This window comes from Taudactylus pleione, unplaced genomic scaffold, assembly GCF_031769625.1.
Source record: "Taudactylus pleione unplaced genomic scaffold, aTauple2 ptg003193l, whole genome shotgun sequence".
NCBI classification, from domain to species: Eukaryota; Metazoa; Chordata; class Amphibia; order Anura; family Myobatrachidae; genus Taudactylus; species Taudactylus pleione.
The window spans coordinates 1,122,460-1,142,445 of NW_028287549.1; the positions used below are offsets into that span (position 1 = coordinate 1,122,460).

General features: G+C 42.5%; 1 protein-coding gene across 1 annotated transcript in view; it reads left to right on the forward strand.

Annotated features, from left to right (window-relative positions):
• NLGN2 (neuroligin 2) overlaps positions 1 to 3,746 on the forward strand; it is a 410,706-nt gene extending 406,960 nt beyond the window's left edge. The window contains exon 6 of the mRNA XM_088466478.1: positions 2,362 to 3,746. Coding sequence (XP_088322604.1) covers positions 2,362 to 3,205 — 844 coding nt within the window. The 3' untranslated portion in view covers positions 3,206 to 3,746. The remainder of the gene's footprint in view (positions 1 to 2,361) is intronic.
• The last annotated feature ends 16,240 nt before the right edge of the window (positions 3,747 to 19,986 follow it).

The following is a 19,986-nucleotide window of genomic DNA, read 5'->3' on the forward strand; positions in this document are numbered from 1 at the left end:
ACTATATCTATTATTACACATCTGTAATTTCCCATATACTCACTCTTCTAATAGCACCGTTCTGTTGTTTCCTATCATACTTATTACACCACATCAAGTTCTCCCAACTATTTTCAGTTCTAGTATCACCTCTCTCTCATCCCCCACTATATCTATTATTACACATCTGTAATTCCCCAGATACTCACTCTTCTAGTAGCACCGTTCTGTTGTTTCCTATCATACTTATTACACCACATCATGTTCTCCAAAATATTTACATTCCCAGTATCACTTCTGTCTTATTCTGTCTCTCTCTCTGTTGTTTCCTATCATACTTATTACACCACATCAAGTTCTCCCAACTATTTTCAGTTCTAGTATCACCTCTCTCTCATCCCCCACTATATCTATTATTACACATCTGTAATTCCCCAGATACTCACTCTTCTAATAGCACCGTTCTGTTGTTTCCTATCATACTTATTACACCACTTCATGTTCTCCCAACTATTTACATTCCCAGTATCACTTCTGTCTTATTCTGTCTCTCTCTCTGTTGTTTCCTATCATACTTATTACACCACATCAAGTTCTCCCAACTATTTTCAGTTCTAGTAGCACCTCTCTCTCATCCCCCACTATATCTATTATTACATATCTGTAATTCCCCAGATACTCACTCTTCTAGTAGCACCGTTCTGTTGTTTCCTATCATACTTATTACACCACATCATGTTCTCCTAACTATATTCAGTTCTAGTATCACCTCTCTCTCATCCCCCACTAAATCTATTATTACACATCTGTAATTCCCCAGATACTCACTCTTCTAATAGCACCGTTCTGTTGTTTCCTATCATAGTTATTACACCACATCATGTTCTCCTAACTATTTATTTTCAAAGTATCACTTCTGTCTCATCCCCCACTATACCTATTATTACACACCTATAATTTCCCAGCTAATAGCACCGCTCTGTTGTTTCCTATCATACTTATTATACCACATCAAGATCTCCCAACTATATTCAGTTCTAGTATCACTTCTCTCTCCTCCCCCACTATACCTATTATTACACACCTGTAATCCACCAGCTATTCACTTTTCAAATAGCACCTCTCTGTTGTTTCCTATCATACTTATTACACCACATCATGTTCTCCCAACTATTTACATTCCCAGTATCACTTCTCCCTCATCCCCCACTATACTTATTATTACAAACCTGTAATGCCCCAGCTATTCTCTCTTCTAATAGCACTGCTCTGTTGTTTCCCATAAAACCTATTACACCACATCATGTTTTCTATAATACTTATTACACCACATCATGTTCTCCCAACTATTTACATTCCCAGTATCACTTCTCTCTCATCCCCCACTATACCTATTATTACACACCTGTAATACCCCAACTATTCACTTCTCTAATAGCACCTCTCTGTTGTTTCTCATCATACTTATTACACCACATCATGTTCTCCCAACTATTTACATTCCCAATATAATTTCTCCCTCATCCCCCACTATACCTATTATTACACACCTGTAATTCCCCATCTATTCTCTCTTCTAATAGCACTGCTCTGTTGTTTCCCATAAAACTTATTACACCACATCATGTTTTCTATAATACTTATTACACCACATCATGTTCTCCCAACTATTTACATTCCCAGTATAATTTCTCCCTCATCCCCCACTATACATATTATTACACACCTGTAACTCCCCAGTTATTCACTCTTCTAGTAGCACCGCTCTTTTGTTTTCTATCATACTTATTACACCACATCATGTTCTCCCAACTATTTACATTCCCAGTATCACTTCTTTCCTCCCCCATTATACTTATAATTACACATCATTAATAATCACTTCTCTGTCATCCTGTAATACACATGTTATTACTCTCCTTTCTCCCCAGCAATTTGTTTGTCCAATAGCACCTGGCTGTCACTTCGCACATCCAATATTACTTCTGTTATCCTCCACTACACCCATCACTAAATCTCTTTATCCCCGAAGCTACTCACACTTCCAGTAGCACCTCTCTGTCATTACCCATCTCACCTGGTGCTTCATGCCCTGGTACCTTCCATAGTGATATCTGTCATATCGCACCTATTGCTCACTTTCTCTATTATATTATAATGTGCCTTGTTTAGTACCATATAAAATCATTATACGTTCATGTACTTCACAATTTTTTTTTCTCATATGGTTAAATAATTTCCATTATCACTGGCACTTTGTATAGTGATGTCACTTTCTTTCATTAATGTCCACTCTCCTTCGCAGTGTTATTATTGTCTAATGTTTGACAATACTATATGTAGTGTTTCATCTTCCTGTATGTTCTCTTCCCTTTATTCTAGGGATCCAAACCAACCTGTCCCCCAAGATACCAAGTTCATCCATACAAAGCCCAACCGCTTTGAGGAGGTGGTATGGACAAAGTTTAACCCTAAAGAGAAGCAGTATTTACACATTGGCCTAAAGCCCCGGGTTAGAGACAACTATCGTGCCAACAAGGTGGCTTTCTGGTTGGAGTTAGTCCCTCATCTTCACAACCTCAATACTGTCCAACACCCTTCTACAACTACCAGGTTACCCCCCAACAACCGCTGGTCATCGAGTACCAAGGTAAACAGTGGCAGCAGCACACGCCGACCGCCTTCCACCCTTCCTCCATATGGGGAAGACGGAGATGAGGGAGATGGCCGGCCTCGATATTCTCCCTTTCCTGGGGATTCCCGTGACTACTCAACAGAGCTAAGCGTGACAGTAGCGGTGGGGGCTTCCCTTCTCTTTCTCAACATTTTAGCTTTTGCTGCTCTGTACTACAAAAGAGATAGACGTCATGAACTGAGGCAGAGGCGTCACAGCCCTGGGCGGGGAGGAGCCCCCGGCAATGACCTGGCACATCATGGACCAGAAGAAGAGCTAATGTCCCTTCAGATCAAGAGAGCTGGGGGGGCCCCGGACCTTGAACCACTGAGGCCACATGATATACTGCGACCAGCTTGCCCTCCTGACTATACATTGGCATTGAGAAGGGCACCCGAGGACGCTCCTCTCCCACCGCCACCTCCACCTCCCGCCTCTGTTATGGCTCCAAGCACCATTTCAGGCCTTCCATCATTACATCCTTTCAATACATTCCCCACCACGGCCCACAACAATACTCTACCCCACCCGCATTCAACCACAAGGGTATAGTGGTACTAGACATCTCTCCCCATACACACAAGTTGCCCCTGTCTCCCCCTTTCTCATATGAACAGCAACATTGGCTTTCTGGGCCTACAAAGCCTGAGCTGGATTTTGCCTTATGGCAGGGGATGGGGGTAGATGCAAATGACTTGTTTATAATGAGGGGGTCAGACAACAACTACCCACGCTCCCCAAGCCCCTTCTTCTCCTCCTCAGGCTTCATAAACTGCACCCTGGCGATCGACTTTCAGGTCTTGGAAACATGAACTGGAATTTCTGCCTATGTCACGGGGGGAAACAGGGTCAAAAGAGATGAAGGGGCAGTTATTTAATGGGATGTGGGGGATGTTAAGATGTTTTGATCAAATAAATTATACCCCCTGATTCTCTTTATAGAAAGGGATGGGGGAGAGTGGATAATGGAGGAAGAGAGGTCTAATTGATTAGGCCAAAGCCTCCAATGACTCAATTCAACACTTGCTTTATTTTTATTCATAAACAATGATCGTTCGATGGGGACTTCACACTGGGTGGAGGCGTCACAGATACCCCAAGTTTGGTGTGTTAAATGCACTGATTCGTCAAGGACTGAACTGCTCCCCAACAGCTGAAATGACCACCACAGAAGAGGGGAAACAAGAGCTGTCCCCTTAAATGGAGAAAGGGGTAGGGGATGAATGTATAGGGGAGGGGGTGAATGCATGAGAGGCCAAACTACGCCCCTCCCCTTAAACACACACAGTGCCAATTATCCCCCTCCACCTCTCTGGTAAGGCTGGCTCATATATTACCAGGGGCTTTGAATGGTTGAAGGTGCCCTGCCTCTCCACTGCCATGGTCCCCAAGGACCCTCTGAGTATCACAAGAGGGGAAGGGAGCTGTTAATGTGCCAAAATAATAGTGAGGGAGTTTCTCATTTGGGTCTTTACTCTATATTTTTTCCTATATTACGTTTATCACCATTTTCCCATAAAACTTCTTATGCTCATTTTTCTCTCTGATCCTCAAACTCCCCTTCCTTCCATCCCCCCCTTCCCGCACCCTGTCCTGACATCGCTCTCTCTCTTCCTGCCTCTCTATTTACCAACTCCCCCATCACAGATCCTGGCTGTTCCCTCTGCGGGGTCAGCAATCAGAAGCACATAGATAAACCGCTTTCCCGCTGTGGACATGGGGCTGATTCATTGGATGCAGAGACAGGTAGAATCCGGCACATATTGCCAGTCTTAGATGTTTACAAGAAGATTAAAAGGGAACGTGGACTAAACTTGTCAGTGCCCATTATTTAACATTAATAGGGCACAGCCTGAAACAAACACAGATTCCCATACATTACATTGTCAGTGGCATACACTTTGTAACATTATCAAAAAGTCCCATTCACAGGATAAATATAACTTATAGGTATCCTGTGTGTGACACTATTATCCCATCAGAGGGGTCACTGACCCTATAACTTATAGGTATCCTGTGTGTGACACTATTATCCCATCAGAGGGGTCACTGACCCAATAACTTATAGGTATCCTGTGTGTGTGACACTATTATCCCATCAGAGGGGTCACTGACCCTATAACTTATAGGTATCCTGTGTGTGTGACAATATTATCCCATCAGAGGAGTCACTGACCCTATAACTTATAGGTATCCTGTGTGTGTGACACTATTATCCCATCAGAGGGGTCACTGACCCTATAACTTATAAGTATCCTGTGTGTCTGACACTATAATCCCATCAGAGGGGTCAATGACCCTATAACTTATAGGTATCCCGTGTGTGTGACACTATTATCCCATCAGAGGGGTCACTGACCCTAAAACTTATAGGTATCCTGTGTGTGTGACACTATTATCCCATCAGAGGAGTCACTGACCCTATAACTTATAGGTATCCTGTGTGTGTGACACTATTATCCCATCAGAGGGGTCACTGACCCTATAACTTATAGGTATCCTGTGTGTGTGACACTATTATACCATCAGAGAAGTCACTGACCCTATAACTTATAGGTATCCTGTGTGTGAAACTATTATCCCATTATAGGGGTCACTGACCCTATAACTTATAGGTATCCTATGTGTGTGAGACACTATCATCCCATCAGAGGGGTCACTGACGCTATAACTTATAGGTATCCTGTGTGTGTGACACTATTATCCCATCAGAGGGGTCACTGACCCTATAACTTATAGGTATCCTGTGTGTGTGATACTATTATCCCATCAGAGGAGTCACTGACACTATAACTTATAGATATCCTGTGTGTGTGACACTATTATCCAATCAGAGGAGTCACTGACCCTATAACTTATGGGTATCCTGTGTGTGTGTGACACTATTATCCCAACAGAGGGGTCACTAACCGTATAACTTATAGGTATCCTGTGTGTGTGACACTATTATCCCATCAGAGGAGTCACTGACCTTATAACTTATACGTATCCTGTGTGTGACACTATTATCCTATCAGAGGGGTCACTGACCCTATAACTTCTAGGTATCCTGTGTGCTTGACACTATTATCCCATCAGAGGAGTCACTGACCCTATAACTTATAGGTATACTGTGTGTGACACTATTATCCCATCAGAGGAGTCACTGACCCTATAACTTATAGGTATCCTGTGTGTGTGACACTATTATCCCATGAGAGGGGTCACTGACCCTATAACTTATAGGTATCCTGTGTGTGTGACACTATTATCTCATCAGAGGAGTCACTGACACTATAACTTATAGGTATCTTGTGTGTGTGACACTATTATCCCATCAGAGGAGTCACTGACCCTATAACTTATAGGTATCCTGTGTGTATGACACTATTATCCCATCAGAGGAGTCACTGACCCTATAACTTATAGGTATCCTGTGTGTGTGACACTATTATCCCATCAGAGGAGTCACTGACCCTATAACTTATAGGTATCCTGTGTGTGACACTATTATCCCATCAGAGGGGTCACTGACACTATAACTTATAGATATCTTGTGTGTGTGACACTATTATCCAATCAGAGGAGTCACTGACCCTATAACTTATAGGTATCCTGTGTGTGTGACACTATTATCCCATTAGAGGGGTCAAGGACCCTATAACTTATAGGTATCCTGTGTTTGTAACACTATTACCCCATCAGAGGGGTCACTGACCGTATAACTTATAGGTATCCTGTGTGTGACACTATTATCCCATCAGAGGGGTCACAAACCGTATAACTTATAGGTATCCTGTGTGTGTGACACTATTATCCCATCAGAGGGGTTAAGGACCCTATAACTTATAGGTATCCTGTGTGTGTGACACTATTATCCCATCAGAGGGGTCACTGACCCTATAACTTATAGGTATCTTGTGTGTGTGTGACACTATTATCCCATCAGAGGAGTCACTGACCCTATAACTTATAGGTATCCTGTGTGTGTGACACTATTATCCCATCAGAGCGGTCACTAACCCTATAACTTACAGGTATCCTGTGTGTGTGACACTATTATCCCATCAGAGGAGTCACTGACCCTATAACTTATAGGTATCCTGTGTGTGTGACACTATTATCCCATCAGATGGGTCACTCACCCTACGAATTATAGGTATCCTGTGTATGTGACACTATTATCCCATCAGAGGGGTCACTGACCCTATAACTTATAGGTATCCTGTGTGTGCGACACTATTTTCCCATGAGAGGGGTAACTGACCCTATAATGTATAGGTATCCTGTGTGTGTGACACTATTATCCCATCAGAGGAGTCACTGACCCTATAACTTATAGGTATCCTGTGTGTGTGTGACACTATTATCCCATCAGAGGGGTCACTGACCCTATAACTTATAGGTATCCTGTGAACGACACTATTATCCCATCAGAGAAGTCACTGACCCTATAACTTATAGGAATCCTGTGTGTGTGACACTATTATCCCATCAGAGGAGTCACTGACCTTATAACTTATAGGTATCCTGTGTGTGACACTATTATCCTATCAGAGGGGTCACTGACCCTATAACTTCTAGGTATCCTGTGTGCTTGACACTATTATCCCATCAGAGGAGTCACTGACCCTATAACTTATAGGTATACTGTGTGTGACACTATTATCCCATCAGAGGAGTCACTGACCCTATAACTTATAGGTATCCTGTGTGTGTGACACTATTATCCCATGAGAGGGGTCACTGACCCTATAACTTATAGGTATCCTGTGTGTGTGACACTATTATCCCATCAGAGGAGTCACTGACACTATAACTTATAGGTATCTTGTGTGTGTGACACTATTATCCCATCAGAGGAGTCACTGACCCTATAACTTATAGGTATCCTGTGTGTATGACACTATTATACCAACAGAGGAGTCACTGACCCTATAACTTATGGGTATCCTGTGTGTGTGACACTATTATCCCATCAGAGGAGTCACTGACCATATAACTTATAGGTATCCTGTGTGTGACACTATTATCCCAACAGAGGGGTCACTGACACTATAACTTATAGGTATCCTGTGTGTGTGACACTATTATCCCATCAGAGGGGTCACTGACCGTATAACTTATAGGTATCCTGTGTGTGACACTATTATCCCATCAGAGGGGTCACAAACCGTATAAATTATAGGTATCCTGTGTGTGTGACACTATTATCCCATTAGAGGGGTCAAGGACCCTATAACTTATAGGTATCCTGTGTGTGTGACACTATTATCCCATCAGAGGAGTCACTGACCCTATAACTTATAGGTATCCTGTGTGTGTGACACTATTATCCCATCAGAGGAGTCACTGACCCTATAACTTATAGGTATCCTGTGTGTGTGACACTATTATCCCATCAGTGGAGTCACTGACCCTATAACTTATAGGTATCCTGTGTGTGTGACACTATTATCCCATCAGAGGGGTCACTGACCCTATAACTTATAAGTATCCTGTGTGTGTGACACTATAATCCCATCAGAGGGGTCAATGACCCTATAACTTATAGGTATCCCGTGTGTGTGACACTATTATCCCATCAGAGGGGTCACTGACCCTAAAACTTATAGGTATCCTGTGTGTGTGACACTATTATCCCATCAGAGGAGTCACTGACCCTATAACTTATAGGTATCCTGTGTGTGTGACACTATTATCCCATCAGAGGGGTCACTGACCCTATAACTTATAGGTATCCTGTGTGTGTGACACTATTATACCATCAGAGAAGTCACTGACCCTATAACTTATAGGTATCCTGTGTGTGTGACACTATTATCCCATCAGAGGAGTCACTGACCCTATAACTTATAGGTATCCTGTGTGTGTGACACTATTATCCCATCAGAGGGGTCACTGACCCTATAACTTATAGGTATCCTGTGTGTGTGTGACACTATTAAACCATCAGAGGTGTCACTGACCCTATAACTTAAATGTATCCTGTGTGTGAAACTATTATCCCATTATTGGGGTCACTGACCCTATAACTTATAGGTATCCTATGTGTGTGAGACACTATCATCCCATCAGAGGGGTCACTGACGCTATAACTTATAGGTATCCTGTGTGTGTGACACTATTATCCCATCATAGGAGTCACTGACCCTATAACTTATAGGTATCCTGTGTGTGTGACACTATTATCCCATCAGATTGGTTACTGACCCTATAACTTATAGGGATTCTGTGCGTGTGACACTATTATCCCATAAAAGGGGTCACTGACCCTATAACTTATAGGTATCCTGTGTGTGACACTTTAATCCCATCAGAGGAGTCACTGACCCTATAACTTATAGGTATCCTGAGTGTGTGACACTATTATCCCAACAGATTGGTCACTGACCCTATAACTTATAGGTATCCTGTGTGTGTGACACTATTATCCCATCAGAGGAGTCACTGACCCTATAACTTATAGGGATCCTGTGTGTGTGACACTATTATCCCATCAGAGGCGTCACTGACCCTATAACTTATAAGTATTCTGTGCGTGTGACACTATTATCCCATAAGAGGGGTCACTGACCGTATAACTTATAGGTATCCTGTATGTGTGACACTATTATCCCTTCAGAGGAGTCACTGACCCTGTAATTTACAGGTATCCTGTATGTGTGACATTATTATCCCATCAGAGGGGTCACTGACCCTATAACTTATAGGTATCCTGTGTGTGTGATACTATTATCCCATCAGAGGAGTCACTGACACTATAACTTATAGATATCCTGTGTGTGTGACACTATTATCCAATCAGAGGAGTCACTGACCCTATAACTTATGGGTATCCTGTGTGTGTGTGACACTATTATCCCAACAGAGGGGTCACTAACCGTATAACTTATAGGTATCCTGTGTGTGTGACACTATTATCCCATCAGAGGAGTCACTGACCTTATAACTTATACGTATCCTGTGTGTGACACTATTATCCTATCAGAGGGGTCACTGACCCTATAACTTCTAGGTATCCTGTGTGCTTGACACTATTATCCCATCAGAGGAGTCACTGACCCTATAACTTATAGGTATACTGTGTGTGACACTATTATCCCATCAGAGGAGTCACTGACCCTATAACTAATAGGTATCCTGTGTGTGTGACACTATTATCCCATGAGAGGGGTCACTGACCCTATAACTTATAGGTATCCTGTGTGTGTGACACTATTATCCCATCAGAGGAGTCACTGACCTTATAACTTATAGGTATCCTGTGTGTGTGACACTATTATCCCATCAGAGGGGTCACTGACCCTATAACTTATAGGTATCCTGTGTGTGTGACACTATTATACCATCAGAGAAGTCACTGACCCTATAACTTATAGGTATCCTGTGTGTGTGACACTATTATCCCATCAGAGGAGTCACTGACCCTATAACTTATAGGTATCCTGTGTGTGTGACACTATTATCCCATCAGAGGGGTCACTGACCCTATAACTTATAGGTATCCTGTGTGTGTGTGACACTATTAAACCATCAGAGGTGTCACTGACCCTATAACTTATAGGTATCCTGTGTGTGAAACTATTATCCCATTATTGGGGTCACTGACCCTATAACTTATAGGTATCCTATGTGTGTGAGACACTATCATCCCATCAGAGGGGTCATTGACGCTGTAACTTATAGGTATCCTGTGTGTGTGACACTATTATCCCATCATAGGAGTCACTGACCCTATAACTTATAGGTATCCTGTGTGTGTGACACTATTATCCCATCAGATTGGTTACTGACCCTATAACTTATAGGGATTCTGTGCGTGTGACACTATTATCCCATAAAAGGGGTCACTGACCCTATAACTTATAGGTATCCTGTGTGTGACACTTTAATCCCATCAGAGGAGTCACTGACCCTATAACTTATAGGTATCCTGAGTGTGTGACACTATTATCCCAACAGATTGGTCACTGACCCTATAACTTATAAGTATTCTGTGCGTGTGACACTATTATCCCATAAGAGGGGTCACTGACCGTATAACTTATAGGTATCCTGTATGTGTGACACTATTATCCCTTCAGAGGAGTCACTGACCCTGTAATTTACAGGTATCCTGTATGTGTGACACTATTATCCCATCAGAGGGGTCACTGACCCTATAACTTATAGGTATCCTGTGTGTGTGATACTATTATCCCATCAGAGGAGTCACTGACACTATAACTTATAGATATCCTGTGTGTGTGACACTATTATCCAATCAGAGGAGTCACTGACCCTATAACTTATGGGTATCCTGTGTGTGTGTGACACTATTATCCCAACAGAGGGGTCACTAACCGTATAACTTATAGGTATCCTGTGTGTGTGACACTATTATCCCATCAGAGGAGTCACTGACCTTATAACTTATACGTATCCTGTGTGTGACACTATTATCCTATCAGAGGGGTCACTGACCCTATAACTTCTAGGTATCCTGTGTGCTTGACACTATTATCCCATCAGAGGAGTCACTGACCCTATAACTTATAGGTATACTGTGTGTGACACTATTATCCCATCAGAGGAGTCACTGACCCTATAACTTATAGGTATCCTGTGTGTGTGACACTATTATCCCATGAGAGGGGTCACTGACCCTATAACTTATAGGTATCCTGTGTGTGTGACACTATTATCTCATCAGAGGAGTCACTGACACTATAACTTATAGGTATCTTGTGTGTGTGACACTATTATCCCATCAGAGGAGTCACTGACCCTATAACTTATAGGTATCCTGTGTGTATGACACTATTATCCCATCAGAGGAGTCACTGACCCTATAACTTATAGATATCTTGTGTGTGTGACACTATTATCCAATCAGAGGAGTCACTGACCCTATAACTTATAGGTATCCTGTGTGTGTGACACTATTATCCCATTAGAGGGGTCAAGGACCCTATAACTTATAGGTATCCTGTGTTTGTAACACTATTACCCCATCAGAGGGGTCACTGACCGTATAACTTATAGGTATCCTGTGTGTGACACTATTATCCCATCAGAGGGGTCACAAACCGTATAACTTATAGGTATCCTGTGTGTGTGACACTATTATCCCATCAGAGGGGTTAAGGACCCTATAACTTATAGGTATCCTGTGTGTGTGACACTATTATCCCATCAGAGGGGTCACTGACCCTATAACTTATAGGTATCTTGTGTGTGTGTGACACTATTATCCCATCAGAGGAGTCACTGACCCTATAACTTATAGGTATCCTGTGTGTGTGACACTATTATCCCATCAGAGCGGTCACTAACCCTATAACTTATAGGTATCCTGTGTGTGTGACACTATTATCCCATCAGATGGGTCACTCACCCTACGAATTATAGGTATCCTGTGTATGTGACACTATTATCCCATCAGAGGGGTCACTGACCCTATAACTTATAGGTATCCTGTGTGTGCGACACTATTTTCCCATGAGAGGGGTAACTGACCCTATAATGTATAGGTATCCTGTGTGTGTGACACTACTATCCCATCAGAGGAGTCACTGACCCTATAACTTATAGGTATCCTGTGTGTGTGTGACACTATTATCCCATCAGAGGGGTCACTGACCCTATAACTTATAGGTATCCTGTGAACGACACTATTATCCCATCAGAGAAGTCACTGACCCTATAACTTATAGGAATCCTGTGTGTGTGACACTATTATCCCTTCAGAGGAGTCACTGACCTTATAACTTATAGGTATCCTGTGTGTGACACCATTATCCTATCAGAGGGGTCACTGACCCTATAACTTCTAGGTATCCTGTGTGCTTGACACTATTATCCCATCAGAGGAGTCACTGACCCTATAACTTATAGGTATACTGTGTGTGACACTATTATCCCATCAGAGGAGTCACTGACCCTATAACTTATAGGTATCCTGTGTGTGTGACACTATTATCCCATGAGAGGGGTCACTCACCCTATAACTTATAGGTATCCTGTGTGTGTGACACTATTATCCCATCAGAGGAGTCACTGACACTATAACTTATAGGTATCTTGTGTGTGTGACACTATTATCCCATCAGAGGAGTCACTGACCCTATAACTTATAGGTATCCTGTGTGTATGACACTATTATACCAACAGAGGAGTCACTGACCCTATAACTTATGGGTATCCTGTGTGTGTGACACTATTATCCCATCAGAGGAGTCACTGACCCTATAACTTATAGGTATCCTGTGTGTGACACTATTATCCCAACAGAGGGGTCACTGACACTATAACTTATAGGTATCCTGTGTGTGTGACACTATTATCCCATCAGAGGGGTCACTGACCGTATAACTTATAGGTATCCTGTGTGTGACACTATTATCCCATCAGAGGGGTCACAAACCGTATAACTTATAGGTATCCTGTGTGTGTGACACTATTATCCCATTAGAGGGGTCAAGGACCCTATAACTTATAGGTATCCTGTGTGTGTGACACTATTATCCCATCAGAGGGGTCACTGACCCTATAACTTATAGGTATCTTGTGTGTGTGTGACACTATTATCCCATCAGAGGAGTCACTGACCCTATAACTTATAGGTATCCTGTGTGTGTGACACTATTATCCCATCAGAGCGGTCACTGACCCTATAACTTACAGGTATCCTGTGTGTGTGACACTATTATCACATCAGAGGAGTCATTGACCCTATAACTTATAGGTATCCTGTGTGTGTGACACTATTATCCCATCAGAGGAGTCACGTACCCTATAACTTATAGTTATCCTGTGTGTGTGACACTATTATCCCATCAGAGGGGTCACTGTCTCTATAACTTATAGGTATCCTGTGTGTGTGACACTATTATCCCATCAGAGGAGTCACTGACCCTATAACTTATAGGTATCCTGTGTGTGTGACACTATTATCCCATCAGAGGGGTCACTGACCCTATAACTTATAGGTATCCTGTGTGTGTGACACTATTATCCCATCAGAAGAGTCACTCTCCCTACAAATTATAGGTATCCTGTGTATGTGACGCTATTATCCCATCAGAGGGGTCACTGACCCTATAACTTATTGGTATCCTGTGTGTGCGACACTATTTTCCCATCAGAGGGGTAACTGACACTATAACTTATAGGTATCCTGTGTATGTGACACTATTATCCCATCAGAGGGGTCACTGACCCTATAACTTATAGGTATCCTGTGTGTGTGTGACACTATTATCCCATCAGAGGGGTCACTGACCCTATAACTTATAGGTATCCTGTGTGTGCGACACTATTTTCCCATCAGAGGGGTAACTGACCCTATAATGTATAGGTATCCTGTGTGTGTGACACTATTATCCCATCAGAGGAGTCACTGACCCTATAACTTATAGGTATCCTGTGTGTGTGTGACACTATTATCCCATCAGAGGGGTCACTGACCCTATAACTTATAGGTATCCTGTGTACGACACTATTATCCCATCAGAGAAGTCACTGACCCTATAACTTATAGGAATCCTGTGTGTGTGACACTATTATCCCATCAGAGGGGTCACTGACCCTATAACTTATAGGTATCCTGTGTGTGTGACACTATTATCCCATCAGAGGAGTCTCTGACCCTATAACTTATAGGTATCCTGTGTGTGTGACACTATTATCCCATCAGAGGGGTCACTGACCCTATAACTTATAGGTATCCTGTGTGTGTGACACTATTATCCCATCAGAGGGGTCACTGACCCTATAACTTATAGGTATCCTGTGTGTGTGTGACACTATTATCCCATCAGAGGAGTCACTGACCCTATAACTTATAGGTATCCTGTGTGTGTGACACTAATATCCCATCAGAGGGGTCAATGACCCTATAACTTATAGGTATCCTGTGTGTGTGACATTATTATCCCATCAGAGAAGTTACTGACCCTATAACTTTTAGGTATCCTGTGTATGTGATACTATTATCCCATCAGAGGGGTCACTGACCCTATAACTTATAGGTATCCTGTGTGTGCGACACTATTTTTCCATCAGAGGGGTAACTGACCCTATAATGTATAGGTATCCTGTGTGTGTGACACTACTATCCCATCAGAGGGGTCACTGACCCTATAACTTACAGGTATCCTGTGTGTGTGACACTAATATCCCATAAGAGAGGAGTCACTGACCCTATAACTTATAGGTATCCTGTGTGTGACACTATTATCCCATCAGAGGGGTCACTGACCCTATAACTTATAGGTATCCTGTGTGTGTGACACTATTATCCCATCAGAGGAGTCACTGACCCTATAACTTATAGGTATCCTGTGTGTGTGACACTAATATCCCATCAGAGGAGTCACTGACACTATAACTTATAGATATCCAGTGTGTGTGACACTATTATCCAATCAGAGGAGTCACTGACCCTATAACTTATAGGTATCCTGTGTGTGACACTATTATCCCATCAGAGGGGTCACTAACCGTATAACTTATAGGTATCCTGTGTGTGTGACACTATTATCCCATCAGAGGGGTCACTGACCCTATAACTTATAGGTATCCTGTGTGTGTGACACTATTATCCCATCAGAGGAGTCACTGACCCTATAACTTATAGGTATCCTGTGTGTGTGACACTATTATCCCATCAGAGGTGACTCTGACCCTATAACTTATAGGTATCCTGTGTGAGTGACACTATTATCCCATCAGAGGAGTCACTGACCCTATAACTTATAGGTATCCTGTGTGAGTGACACTATTATCCCATCAGCGGAGTCACTGACCCTATAACTTATAGATATCCTGTGTGTGTGACACTATTATCTCATCAGAGGGGTCACTGACCCTATAACTTATAGCTATTCTGTGTGTGTGACACTATTATCCAATCAGAGGAGTCACTGACCCTATAACTTATAGGTATCCTGTGTGTGACACTATTATCCCATCAGAGGGGTCACTAACCGTATAAGTTATAGGTATCCTGTGTGTGTGACACTATTATCCCATCAGAGAAGTTACTGACCCTATAACTTATAGGTATCCTGTGTATGTGATACTATTATCCCATCAGAGGGGTCACTGACCCTATAACTTATAGGTATCCTGTGTGTGCGACACTATTTTCCCATCAGAGGGGTAACTGACCCTATAATGTATAGGTATCCTGTATCTGTGACACTACTATCCCATCAGAGGGGTCACTGACCCTATAACTTAGAGGTATCCTGTGTGTGTGACACTAATATCCCATAAGAGAGGAGTCACTGACCCTATAACTTATAGGTATCCTGTGTGTGACACTATTATCCCATCAGAGGGGTCACTGACCCTATAACTTATAGGTATCCTGTGTGTGTGACACTATTATCCAATCAGAGGAGTCACTGACCCTATAACTTATAGGTATCCTGTGTGTGTGACACTAATATCCCATCAGAGGAGTCACTGACACTATAACTTATAGATATCCAGTGTGTGTGACACTATTATCCAATCAGAGGAGTCACTGACCCTATAACTTATAGGTATCCTGTGTGTGACACTATTATCCCATCAGAGGGGTCACTAACCGTATAACTTATAGGTATGCTGTGTGTGTGACACTATTATCCCTATAGAGGGGTCACTGACCCTTTAACTTATAGGTATCCTGTGTGTGTGACACTAATATCCCATCAGAGGGGTCACTGACCCTATAACTTCTAGGTATCCCCTGTGCTTGACACTATTATCCCATCAGAGGAGTCACTGACCCTATAACTTATAGGTATACTGTGTGTGACACTATTATCCCATCAGAGGAGTCACTGACCCTATAACTTATAGGTATCCTGTGTGTGTGTGACACTATTATCCCATCAGAGGAGTCACTGACCCTATAACTTATAGGTATCCTGTGTGTGTGACACTATTATCCCATCAGAGGAGTCACTGACCCTATAACTTATAGGTATCCTGTGTGTGTGTGACACTATTATCCCATCAGAGGAGTCACTGTCCCTATAACTTATAGGTATCCTGTGTGTGTGACACTATTATCCCATCAGAGGAGTTACTGACCCTATAACTTATAGGTATCCTGTGTGTGACACTATTATCCCATCAGAGGGGTCACTGACACTATAACTTATAGGTATCCTGTGTGTGTGACACTATTATCCCATCAGAGGAGTTACTGACCCTATAACTTATAGGTATCCTGTGTGTGTGACACTATTATCCCATCAGAGGGGTCACTGACCCTATAACTTATAGATATCCTGTGTGTGTGACACTATTATCCCATCAGAGGAGTCACTGACCCTATAACTTATAGGTATCCTGTGTGAGTGACACTATTATCCCATCAGAGGAGTCACTGACCCTATAACTAATAGGTATCCTGTGTGTGTGACACTATTATCCCATCAGAGGAGTCACTGACCCTATAACTTATAGGTATCCTGTGTGTGTGACACTATTATCCCATCAGAGGAGTCACTGACCCTATAACTTATAGGTATCCTGTGTGTGTGACACTATTATCCCATCAGAGGAGTTACTGACCCTATAACTTATAGGTATCCTGTGTGTGACACTATTATCCCATCAGATGGGTCACTGACACTACAACTTATAGGTATCCTGTGTGTGTGACACTATTATCCCATCAGAGGAGTTACTGACCCTATAACTTATAGGTATCCTGTGTGTGTGACACTATTATCCCATCAGAGGGGTCACTGACCCTATAACTTATAGATATCCTGTGTGTGTGACACTATTATCCCATCAGAGGGGTCACTGACCCTATAACTTATAGCTATTCTGTGTGTGTGACACTATTATCCAATCAGAGGAGTCACTGACCCTATAACTTATAGGTATCCTGTGTGTGACACTATTATCCCATCAGAGGGGTCACTAACCGTATAACTTATAGGTATCCTGTGTGTGTGACACTATTATCCCATTAGAGGGGTCAAGGACCCTATAACTTATAGGTATCCTGTGTTTGTAACACTATTATCCCATCAGAGGGGTCACTGACCGTATAACTTATAGGTATCCTGTGTGTGACACTATTATCCCATCAGAGGGGTCACAAACCGTATAACTTATAGGTATCCTGTGTGTGTGACACTATTATCCCATTAGAGGGGTCAAGGACCCTATAACTTATAGGTATCCTGTGTGTGTGACACTATTATCCCATCAGAGGGGTTACTGACCCTATAACTTATAGGTATCTTGTGTGTGTGTGACACTATTATCCCATCAGAGGAGTCACTGACCCTATAACTTATAGGTATCCTGTGTGTGTGACACTATTATCCCATCAGAGCGGTCACTGACCCTATAACTTACAGGTATCCTGTGTGTGTGACACTATTATCCCATCAGAGGGGTCACTGACCCTATAACTTATAGGTATCCTGTGTGTGTGACACTATTATCCCATCAGAGGACTCACTGATCCTATAACTTATAGGTATCCTGTGTGTGTGACACTATTATCCCATCAGATGGGTCACTCACCCTACAAATTATAGGTATCCTGTGTATGTGACACTATTATCCCATCAGAGGGGTCACTGACCCTATAACTTATAGGTTTCCTGTGTGTGTGACACTATTTTCCCATCAGAGGGGTAACTGACCCTATAATGTATAGGTATTCTGTGTGTGTGACACTATTATCCCATCAGAGGGGTCACTGACCCTATAACTTATAGGTATCCTGTGTACGACACTATTATCCCATGAGAGAAGTCACTGACCCTATAACTTATAGGTATCCTGTGTGTGTGACACTATTATCCCATCAGAGGGGTCACTGACCCTATAACTTATAGGTATCCTGTGTGTGTGTGACACTATTATCCCATCAGAGGAGTCACTGACCCTATAACTTATAGGTATCCTGTGTGTGTGACACTATTATCCCATCAGAGGGGTCACTGACCCTATAACTTATAGGTATCCTGTGTGTGTGTGACACTATTATCCCATCAGAGGAGTCACTGACCCTATAACTTATAGGTATCCTGTGTGTGTGACACTATTATCCCATCAGAGGAGTCACTGACCCTATAACTTATAGGTATCCTGTGTGTGTGACACTATTATCCCATCAGAGGGGTCTCGGACCCTATAACTTATAGGTATCCTGTGTGTGTGACACTATTATCCCATCAGAGGAGTCCACTGACCCTATAACTTATAGGTATCCTGTGTGTGTGACACTAATGTCCCATCAGAGGGGTCAATGACCCTATAACTTATAGGTATCCTGTGTGTGTGACACTATTATCCCATCAGAGAAGTTACTGACCCTATAACTTATAGGTATCCTGTGTATGTGACACTATTATCCCATCAGAGGGGTAACTGACCCCTATAATGTATAGGTATCCTGTGTGTGTGACACTATTATCCCATCAGAGGAGTCACTGACCCTTTAACTTATAGGTATCCTGTGTGTGTGTAACACTATTATCCCATCAGAGGGGTCACTGACCCTATAACTTATAGGTATCCTGTGTACGACACTATTATCCCATCAGAGAAGTCACTGACCCTATAACTTATAGGAATCCTGTGTGTGTGACACTATTATCCCATCAGAGGGCTCACTGACCCTATAACTTAGAGGTATCCTGTGTGTGTGACACTATTATCCCATCAGAGGAGTCTCTGACCCCTATAACTTATAGGTATCCTGTGTGTGTGACTATTATCCCATCAGAGGGGGTCCACTGACCCTATAACTTATAGGTATCCTGTGTGTGTGACACTATTATCCCATCAGAGGGGTCACTGACCCTATAACTTATAGGTTTCCTGTGTGTGTGTGACACTATTATCCCATCAGAGGAGTCACTGACCCTATAACTTATAGGTATCCTGTGTGTGTGACACTAATATCCCATCAGAGGGGTCAATGACCCTATAACTTATAGGTATCCTGTGTGTGCGACACTATTTTCCCATCAGAGGGGTAACTGACCCTATAATGTATAGGTATCCTGTGTGTGTGACACTACTATCCCATCAGAGGGGTCACTGACCCTATAACTTACAGGTATCCTGTGTGTGTGACACTATTATCCCATCAGAGGAGTTACTGACCCTATAACTTATAGGTATCCTGTGTGTGACACTATTATCCCATCAGAGGGGTCACTGACCCTATAACTTATAGGTATCCTGTGTGTGTGACACTATTATCCCATCAGAGGAGTCACTGACCCTATAACTTATAGGTATCCTATGTGTGTGAAACTAATATCCCATCAGAGGAGTCACTGACACTATAACTTATAGATATCCAGTGTGTGTGACACTATTATCCAATCAGAGGA